At 57.3% G+C, this 10,293-nt stretch overlaps 1 protein-coding gene across 2 annotated transcripts; it reads right to left on the bottom strand.

The window, feature by feature from the left end:
* Positions 1–2,989: 2,989 nt before the first annotated feature.
* TMEM18 (transmembrane protein 18) lies at positions 2,990–8,269 on the bottom strand. Of its 2 annotated transcripts, none has more exons than XM_040241579.1 (5): positions 8,086–8,269; positions 7,218–7,335; positions 6,115–6,169; positions 4,876–4,969; positions 2,990–4,795 (listed from the first exon to the last, which is right to left on the bottom strand). In XM_040241579.1, the coding sequence occupies exons 1-5, from the start codon at positions 8,140–8,142 to the stop codon at positions 4,697–4,699; spliced, it is 423 nt and encodes a 140-aa protein (XP_040097513.1). In that variant the 5' UTR covers positions 8,143–8,269; the 3' UTR covers positions 2,990–4,696. The 2 variants fall into 2 exon arrangements, with proteins under 2 accessions (XP_040097513.1, XP_040097506.1); XM_040241572.1 differs by having other exon boundaries at positions 7,218–7,338; positions 8,086–8,268.
* Positions 8,270–10,293: the final 2,024 nt, after the last annotated feature.

Genomic DNA, 10,293 nt, shown 5'->3' with positions numbered 1-10,293 from the left:
TGTGTGTGTGTTGATGAGGACAGAGCGGGGAGCCCTGGACCAAGGCCTGTGTGTGTGTGTGTGTGTGTGTGTGTGTACTGTGGGGGCAGGCATGGGGCTCTGCTTGTGAAGGCCCGTACTCCAGAGCCTCCAGCATCGCTGGTGTTGGGAACACAGGCCGGGAGGCCAAGGGACTGGGTTGACCCCGTGGGTCGGCTCTGGGGACGACAGTCAGCGCAGTCTCGCTCTGAGCTCATAGGACCCCTGAGGCCCCTGGAGTCTGGTGCTGAGCTCACATGGCCTGCACCCCAGGCGGAGAGGAGGCCCCTCACCAGTCGGCAGGGGCTCTGCACACAGGCCGTGTTAAATCTCCGGGTGTGCAGTGATGCGTCTGCACCGCTCGCTAGCTCCTGACTGTGTCCTCCGGCTCAGCATGAGTCTGTCTGGCCGTCCGCCTCGCCCTCCACCGGAAGAGAGCTGGCCATGGGCCCGCCCCTCGTCCTGAGGGAGAGGCCGCCCTGGGCGGGAGTGGTGGGCACAGCCAGGCCTGTCGGAGGAGCTTCCAGAAGCAACAGGTCATTGTCCAGGGCGGGGCAGCTTCAGCACCCGAGTAGACTCCAAAATGCCCAAGCAAGCCAAAGACGAAAACAGCAAAACAAGCTAGCCTGCTGTCATGGTAACACATCGCTTTCTCCCCAGACTGCAGCTTGGGTTGTTACCCACATCAAACTATATGTAAACTCTGAATTTCTAGCCCCTTTATTGTGACACGAACAACTAAACCAGCTTTTACTATTTTTTGAGGTTGAATCTTGGGAAAGTTCCAAATCGTATTTTCTTTTAGGGTTGATCAAACATTGTATGGTCTTTCCCTGCAGGGACAGCTGTTTGGCATCTAAGGCGACAGGGGCGGGGGGTGTGGGCGGGGGAGGGTCTGGGGCTCCGGAGACTGTGGCCCCTCCTCTGTTCGCCAGACCCCTGGGCCACGGCTGCGCCCCTTCTCCGCGACGCCCGCTGGCGGAACTAAATCAGGGTTCAGGCGGCATCACAGGTGCGCCTGCGTCTCTGCAGCCTGTCCTCTGCCTTCACGGCTGCTTCCCACCCACTAATAGCTCCAACTACTAGCCTTCTTCCAGTTTTATTGTAGAAAAGGAAGGGAAACTGCGAGCGTCTCTGGAGGAGACCTGGACTCTGAAACGCGCAGAAGCGCTTCCCGGGGCCCAGCTGACCAGTGCTGCAGCGCCCCCCGGAGGCGCGCGTGCAGACGCGCCCGGAGCCTGGGACCGGCTCCACCTGCCGCCGCAGGCGGCTGGACCCGCGGAGACCGCCGGACCCGCGGAGACCGCCAGGCCCGCGCCGCCTCTCCCCCTCGCTGGGCACCCGGGAGCGGGGGGCTGAGAATTCAGACCGCCCGGCGTCTCCACGCGAGTCTGAGGAGTAGATAAAGCCATGTACCACCAGCCGAGCGAGAGCAGGGCGGGGAAGCTTCACGCCCGTCGGACGTCTTGACCCTTACTGTGACCTTATAAATAGCGCAGGCATCTCACAAGGGAAGCTGAAATCCAGAAAAAGTCAGTGCGCTGGCCGGACACGCACGCCTCCAGACAAGTTCAGAGATCCAAGGAGTCAAGTCGGCCTCTGACCCCAAAGACCCGGCACACTGGGTCCTGCTTCCCAGGGAGGGCCGTGGCGTGCGGGGCACGCGCGTAAGCAGGCCTGCGCCCTGGGAACTCCCTGCGCGGTGGCCGGGATCTCACAAGGCAGGGACCCTCCAAGGGAGCCTGGGGGCTGAGACGCAGCACAGGGAGGCCCCACCCTGGACGCGCCTCCCGCAGGCAGGCGCCTCTAGGAGCACCCAGCTGTTCATGAACACGTGTTCCTCGTTAGTCCCTGTGCAGTAACCAGGGAACTCCACAGCAGTGTTCTGTGGCTCTTGTTCCGGATTATAAGTTAATTGTGCAAGTTTTAATTTGCTGGGGGCAGAATCGACAGCTCAGCCCACACGCACCCCAACTTGTAGCCTCTGTCCGTTTCCCGTGTATCAGTTTTCCAGTCGAGGAGGAGACTCCAGGCGGTACACAGTGGGTGCTCTGCACTGGTCAGGCGCACCCCTCGGCTGGCAGATGGGTCCCCTGGTCACTAAACCCAACCCAAGCAGGCTATCAGTCACAAAAGTGAGGTGACGACTGGGCGTTCTGCTGCAAAAAGGGAACAACCCCCCCCCTCACATTTCTACTCAATTATGTCAAAATTTTAAATCTTCATATAATACATCAAGCATGTTTTCAGAGATTCTTGGATAAACTTTTATACTGTCAAAATATAAACTGCCTGAATTTACAACTTTAATTTTACAACTTTTACCATTAAATGCTTGTAACTTCAACACTTAAGTCTGACTTCCCTTACATTGAGTCTACTCTTTTGTTTAAATAACTGTATCAGTAACAACTTGCAGAGCATAATTTAAAGAGAGAAAAGCCTGTCTCGAGTAACTTCACGGCAATGCCTTCTGTTTCCCGTGGTTTGCACGACGACGCTCAGCAGGCAAGCCTGTCAGGAACACTCTGGTCCTGGCGTCCCATCCATGGGCGCCTGCTAAGTGCAGTGCAGTTTGCTAAAAACAGCCACAGACACAGCGTCATCTTTACAGTTTTGCTTATTTCACGTAACCAGGAACCAAATTCACACCCTTTTGCTCAAGCTTTGGGGTGACACAGGGCTGTAGGAAGCCGTGACTGGGGATGTCCCTTCCTTCACCGACCAAGACCCCCAGCACAGCGAGCTCGTGCACCCCAAACCCTCTAAAGGGGCCACAGACGCACACTTCAGACAAAGTGCTGGAGGGTCAGGCACAATTCTGGCTTGTAGGACTTCCCCAAGCAGCAGGACAGTGTTAACACTGCGATTTAAGCCTCTGAATATGAAGTTACTAGAAACAGTTAAAAAGTAAAAGTTTGTGTTTGCAAAACCAAAATATAACTATTTTAAAACAGACTGCACACACCAGTGAATGAAAAGGTCCATGCCACGCCTTTAGGTTGATGAGTCATTAACACCAAAGTTAACCATATTATTACACTATTATCACAGGGAAACTCATATTAAGACAAGCTGAACAATCAGACGCTGAAAATGCCCCCACAGCCTCCCCGGCTTCCGCGGGGCCGAAGCCGGGATGTTCCCATCTGTGTGTCCTGTCCCCAGGGCCCCAGCCTGACTGCAGGTCTGCAGGGGACCAGCCATCGTCTGGGCTCACAGGAACTGGCCAGCTCGGTCCTGCGCTGAGGACTGCTCTGGATGCGGCAGACTCCTCTGAAGCCAGGATACGATTAAGCTCCCTCAACAGGTAATTCTCAGAAACGCACGAGGCACGCTGCCAGGCACAATGAGCTTAAAATCTGGCTTCACGTGATGGGACGTTTTTAAGTCAATGTTTAAAATGTTCCATACAGAAGTCTAAGAGATGAAGGACAGGTCAGAAGCCCCAGAGATGCATCGAGGAAGTTCTGTGCACGCGGACCGTCGCTCAGTCATGTCCAACTCTTTGTGACCCCAAGGACGGTAGCCCAGCAGGCTTCTCTGTCTGTGGAGGTTTCCAGGCGAGAATACTGGAGTGGGTTGCTATTTTCTATTCGCTTCTAAAACTAATGTCAAAATTCAGGAAACTGGTTCTCTACTGAGAGTTTGTAACTATCTATAAAAACTTTATCTGGATTCAAAATGTAATTTCATAATCTGTCAAAGTGTCACCTTTTGAACTTCTAAATATACTTTCATATGAACAAATATGATTTTTTTTAATTTGTAAAGTATATTTCAGTTCAGTCGCTCAGTCATGTCCAACTCTGTGACCCCATGGACTGCAGCACACCAGGCCTCCCTGTCCATCACCAACTCCCGGAGCTCGCTCAAACTCATGTCCATCACATCGGTGAGGCCATCCAGCCATGCTTCAGTTAACTTGTTAAAATTATGATAACCATGCACAAACAACCTTCTCAAACCCAAACCAGGAGCCAACAGCATCATCCCTCCTGAGGGCTGTACTTGGACAGGGGGCCCTCTGCTCAGCGGTCAGCCTCCAGCTGCAGCTCCAGACGGGACAGGACCCACGACCTCCCACACAGAAGTCTGTTTGCAGGGGAACAGCGCACCTGCTCCAGTGGCCCTGAGAGCGCCCGCCCAGGGCACCAAAGGGCACAAAGAGGGGAAGCACAGAGACACAGTCAGTGTCTGTATTTGCCACAGAAACTGTTTACTTGTAACTGTCCTTCCTGAAAGCAACACCAGGGGCTCATCCAACCACCACCTCCATGGACCCCGACGTCTCCAACTGGACGGAGGGCAGGTGGCCTCTCGTGTTCTGTCCAGTGGCCACACCACCCGGAGAGGCCGCCACCGAGCAGACAGACCAGGGTGACCGGGTGGTGGGTCTGCCCAGGCGTGGGCGCTGCCCCTCGCTCAGGCCCTGTCGTCAGGCGGACGGGGCATCCGATAGCTCACACCAGGCACGGGGGGCTGTGGACACACGGCCTCGGGAGGGCCCTGAGCTGCTGTTTGTCCAGTTTAACTGGAGCGACTGGCGCCGCTCACGCCCGGCGTGCGCGCAGGGCGCGGTAGGCTGCGTCTGTCCTCACAGCGTGTTTGCGTGTGTTCCGGGGGCTGAGAAGACGCCTGTGCGGACAACAGGCTGCTTGGAGCCTGAGCGGAGCGGTCACTCCTCCTTGGGCCGCGCCTGCGCCCGCGCCCTCCGCTGCTCCCGTAAGCTCCGCAGGTCGGTCATCACCGCCAGGGTCTTGCGCACCCACAGGACCTGGAAAGAACCATGCGGACACGGTCAGAACTGGACCTGCGTCAGTGGAGGACGGCGCGGGGAGCCCGTGAGGCACGTACCACGATGACCAGGGCGTTGAGCAGCAGCGGCGCAGAGAACACGAGGGAGATGAACATGCCCCTTGAGTCGAAATACTGGTGTTTGGAGAACAATCTGTTTTAAGAAGGATTTACAGGTCACCGGCTGTCACAAACGTCACTCCTGAGACTTTCTCTATCTCACAGTGTCTCGGCAAGCCCTCCTCTCACTGGGGGCAGGATGGCCCCTCTGGGACCGCCAGGACCCCAACTCCCACACCACCCAGGACCCCGGCAGGAGCTGCTGAGCACAGGAGGACAAGATGATCAGGATCGCCGCTGCACTGGGGAGAGCTCAGAGTCCCATGTCGGATGCGACCTTCCTGACCCTGCAGAGGGACGACCCCAGCCCCTCTGGAGAGCAGCGCCCTCCACCAGGCCCTCTGGGTGTGGGCGATGCACACGGGGCCTCGCGGGGGGTGGGGCAGCAAGCCCAAACCAGGCTGCCCTCCAGGGTCTCAGGGATGGCGGACACTCAGGTCACTGACTCAGGCATGCAGCGAGGCTCTGGGTCACAGGGCACATAGCCCTGCAGGGTGGGGCCTAGGCTACTGAGGGCTGGTCGGGAGGCATGCGTCCTGATCAGAATCAGGAGGCAAAGTGGGGAGGATGGGCCATGTGGGCAGAGGGCAGGCTCTGCACCCAAAAGCAGGGCCTGGGGCGGCCGGGCTGGGGCCATGACTGCTCGGGGCCCCGGGATCAGGCCGAGGGCAGACCCGGAAGCAGGGCACGACCGGGGCGGCATCGCCCCCAGGGAGGGGTGGTGCTGGGGGTGCTGTGCTGCCCTCCCTGCCCGTGTCAGCCTCCCGCCTGACCTGAGAAGGCAGAAAAAGAAGCTGTGACCCCCGAGGGGCAGAAGGCTGGGGAGTGAATCTGCAAGGTGTCGGGGTCAGGGCAAGTGTGTTCCCTGGACAGGGACCCAGCCACCCAGGCGTGTGCGCAGGGAAGGACACACAGGCGAGGAGGGAGCAGCTGGTGTCCTGGAAACCCGGGACCCAGCGTTTTCAGGACCAAGGACACCAAGTAAACCACGGGAAGGTCACGAGCTCTCCATCACGGAAGAGAGCGCTTCTGGACAGCAACCACCCCGTCTCACAGCGGAGGAGTCTGGGGTGGGGCAGGGCGGAAGTCTTTGTAAACAAGAGCTGCATGCCGCCTGAGGGCGCCCTACAGAGCACAGGGGTGGTTTCAGACACAGTCCACGTGTCCAGGACCACTCACCTCCAGTTCATCGCCGCCACTTCATTGATGTACTCGGCACAGTAGACCAAGGTCACTGAGGAGAAAGAATCCCGGGTGAGAAGTCAGAGGGCGGCCGACCACCACAGCCTACACATCCTTCGGAAGAGCGCACTTCAAACGTAAGAACAAGGCCACGCTATGCGGCTCGGGAGCCTGTCTGTCCAGTGCATTCCTCACAAGGGCCCCTCACAGACAGGAGGAGCGTCCTCCCCGGCCTGGCGCACTGCTTCTCACTGCGATGCAGGCCCCGGATCACCTCCTGTCTGGACTTCCCGCCTTGCACATGATCAACTGAAACATCACCTTTAACATGAATTGTTGCATTTTGTTAAACTACAAGCAAAATCTTCAGTGTCTTCCCAACGGCTGCAAGATTAAGAGCCCAGCCTAGCCTCTGAGGCCCTGGCCCACCCTACCTATCTGAACACACGTCTAGCTCGTCAACATCAGACACGTGCTTCTCTGACAACTGACCCAACGCTGACTGTCACCCTGGTGCTCTCACGGGTGCCTTCGCCCCACGTGCCAGCCAGACACCTGTTCCTTGTCTCACCTAAAGAAAAAGAGATTTTTCTCTTTTTATGCCCCACACCAGGACTTCATTTCCTCTGTGAAATTTTTCTCAATGATTCCACACAACTCTGTCCCTTCTCTGAATCTCGATGGATCTTATATGCACAGATCTTACACTGCGGATCTTTTATTTCTTGCCCTGTGTGCAGCTCCCAGAGCAAGCTGAGAGGCTAAGCCCACAGAGGGGGGCCCATGTACAGAGTCAGCGTCCCAGCAAACACAGCTCCTGTTTGCATCACCAGTATTCAGCACCCTCCTGGGAGCACGGTAGATACTTGAAAGACTCCTTTCAAGTCCAATATCCAAAATGAAGTTTATTTTTATAGGAACCAAAAGTGAAATACAGGAGTGGCCTGAAATCAGAGACAGGAGGATGGGGAGACCTTGCAAATGCTTTTAAATATCATGAGGCTGCAGAGGAAACACCCACCCACCCCCAGATCACACACACAACCCCTCCGATCCCAGCAATCTGAACCCTGAGCAGCGGGACTGCTGATTCTACTCACCCAGGCACAGGAAGTGCCCCACCTGCAGCCTGTACCTCTGGGATGAGAAGCAGGTGAGCAGCAGGCAGAGCACGTGGAAGACAGCCAGCCCCACGAGCCAGGGCTCCGTCCAGTCCGTCTGCTGGAGGACAAACAACAGAAACAAGTCAGGGTCCTCTCGCACTGGGGCCAGGCTTCACACGCCATCTTCTCTGAGCATGTCCAGAGCACCCACCAGGCTTCACAGGACACGGGATCGGGAGGGGAAGGGAGGGGAAACATGCGCCCCCACCCAGGAACTGTCGCTCATGTCCCTGGAGGACCGTCCACACAGCACTGAGGGCTTCACTGTTTGTCAAGCACAGCTTCAAGCTGGGAGAACCTAAGGACTTTCCATTCGGGGAGAGAAGACAGGGAAGCCTGGTTCTGGAATGCACCAGGTCCCCGAGGAGGTAAGGCTACAACTCCTATTTCCAGCTCCCTAGACCAGTGATTAAAGCCTCGGAAAATCTGGGCTGCCCTCCAAACAGAGCTAGACCTCAGGTCAACGAAACTCTAGGGGTGGCTGGTCCGCACCCTTAAACTAGGACCCCCTCCCGGAGGCTCAGGTCTCCCGCGGGTAAGGGGCTGGAGTCGAGAATCGCATCCAAGCCCAGATCTGCCCGCTTCCCCGCGCCGCGCAGCAACCCCGCCCATCGCGGGGCCCCGTCGCAGGACGCCCCGCCCCTAACCCGGGCCCGGCCCACCTGGGTCACGCCCCTACCGGGCCCCACCCCCCTCCAGGCCCCGCCCCGGAACGCCCCGTCCGGCGCCGCGGGCGTCCTTGTTGGAAAATTCCGAGCGGCCCTCTGCGCCTGCGGCCGAAGTGGCGGAAAAGGCGGCGAGTTACCGTGATCACGGCGGGGATGCTGACGGGGAACCTGCTGACTGAGAATGCGGATGGCATCGTCCCCAGAAAGGCCCAGCCTCAGCACCACCTTTTCGTCTTCCCGCCCCGCCTGGATAGGACAAGGAAGTTCTTTATCGTCCTCTCGCGATACTTCCCACTTGCCGCGGGGCCTACTGTGCCTGGAAGTGGGAGGGAGGCCGGCAGGCAGACAGGCAGGCATCCCGCCGTCTCGCGAGATCTGTAGTGCCGTGTACCGGGTCCAAGTCTCGCGGTATTCCGTGGCGTTGCAGTAATATGAGGGCGGTAACGGGCAGACGCCGGGTTTTCTCCGCAGCGCTGGGGTGCGGGCTCCGGTTCCGTGGCGTGTGAGCGCACCGAGTCGCGCCAGTGCGCCTGCTCTGCCTCTGCGGACAGAACCCCTCTGTCCGGGAGTTCTCCAGGCGGGAACACCGGGGCGGTCGCCAGGCCCTCGCCATGGCGTTTTCCCGACCCAGGGACCGAACCTGCGGCGCCTGCACTGCAGGCAGACGCTCTACCGCGGAGCCACCGCTCCTGGGAGCGGGAAGGACTGGGGGCGTCCCGCCTTCTCACTGCTCAACTCCCGGGGCCAGGCTTCGGCCTGGGTGTCGCTCAGTAGTGGTCTGGCCTCTGGGAGACAGGAATGACCCGGACCCTTGAGCACACAGGACGGTGATCCGAGCCCCGGCTCGCAGAGGACTCTGACCTGGACCCTGGGGGAAAAGGTCGGGGGAGAGTGACCCGCATAGTCTCAAAATGAACTGCCCTCTGGGTCCTTCTCTTAACTGGCTTCAGTCAAGCTTCTCAGAAAGGCTGAGTGGTGGGGGCGTGAAAGTCGCTCAGTCGTGTTTCACTCTGCCACCCCTTTAACCAGCCTGCCAGGCTCCTCTGTCCATGGGGTTCTCCAGGCGAGAATACTGGGCAGCCATACCCTTCTCCAGGGGACCGTCCCTACGCAGGGATCGAACCCAGGTCTCCCGCATTGCAGGCCACAGTCTGAGCCACAAGGGAAGCAGAAAATCCTGTGTTGACCGATAAAGTGCTCCTCAACCACTCGGTGGGGTGGACGTTTTATGGACTCACTTTACAGTGAGAAAACAGACTCAGAAAAGTAAATACCCTGCCCGGAGAGAAAATTAGGGTGTGGGTGAGACTTGGCTGGCTCCATGGCACAGACTGCCAGATGCCTGCCCCACCAGCCTCCTCCTGGGCCCAGTCTAATGAGAAGCACTTCTCCAGATCAGTTCAGCCGCTCAGTCGTGTCCAACTCTGTCCATGAACCGCAGCACTCCAGGCCTCCCTGTCCATCACCAACTCCTGGAATTTACCCACACTCATGTCCATTGAGTCGGTGATGCCATCCAACCATCTCATCATCTGTCGTCCCCTTCTCCTCCTGCCCTCAATCTTTCCCAACATCAGGGTCTTTTCAAATGAGTCAGCTCTTCCCATGAGTGGCCAAAGTATTGGAGTTTCAGCTTCAGCATCAGTCCTTCCAATGAACACCCAGGACTGATCTCCTTTAGGATGGACTGGTTGGATCTCCTTGCAGTCCAAGGGACTCTCAAGAGTCTTCTCCAACACCACAGTTCAAAAGCATCAGTTCCTCGGCGCTCAGCTTTCTTTATAGTCCAACTCTCACATCCATACGTGACTACTGGAAAAACCATAGCCTTGACTAGACAGACCTTTGTTGACAAAGTAATGTCTCTGCTTTTGAATATGCTGTCTAGGTTAGTCATAACTTTCCTTCCAAGGAGCACGCGTCATTTAATTTCATGGCTGCAATCACCCTCCCCAGAGTAGTGCTGTGGATTCAATGCCTGATTCTCTTCCCAAATATAACCTAGTCCCTGAATTCATTTCTCCAACAACTTTGCAGGCCAGTGATGTGACTTGAGATGACTGATGTTCGGGTCTGAGGGCAGATCTGGCTCTTCTCTCGGTGGAGCTGGAGCTGTGGGGTGAGGGCCAGCAAGGCTGTGACTGTCCACCCGCGCATGTGTCCGTGTGAGGACTCTGTCAGGAGATGGGGCTCTTTGGGAGTAAGAATCTGCCCTCCTGCAGTGGCCACTCTCTCTGATGCTGGGCATTTCATGCTCAGTGTTTACTCCCCTGACCTGTCAGGGAGATGGTTTGGAAAAATCAAAGACTTCAGAGGCAGTATTTCTCCTTTCTAATGATGGCTTC

The sequence above is a fragment of the Oryx dammah genome, unplaced genomic scaffold, assembly GCF_014754425.2.
Source record: "Oryx dammah isolate SB20612 unplaced genomic scaffold, SCBI_Odam_1.1 HiC_scaffold_1, whole genome shotgun sequence".
Classification (NCBI taxonomy): Eukaryota; Metazoa; Chordata; class Mammalia; order Artiodactyla; family Bovidae; genus Oryx; species Oryx dammah.
This window is presented reverse-complemented; position numbering and strand designations above follow the sequence as displayed.

Coding starts and splice junctions, on each gene's coding strand:
- TMEM18 (XM_040241572.1), bottom strand. CDS start 8,142: ATGCCATCCGCATTCTCAGTCAGCAGGTTCCCCGTCAGCATCCCCGCC. Junction 7,339..8,085: donor GCATCCCCGCCGTGATCACG/GTAACTCGCCGC, acceptor TTTGTCCTCCAG/CAGACGGACTGGACGGAGCC. Junction 4,970..6,114: donor GTGGCGGCGATGAACTGGAG/GTGAGTGGTCCT, acceptor TTCTTAAAACAG/ATTGTTCTCCAAACACCAGT.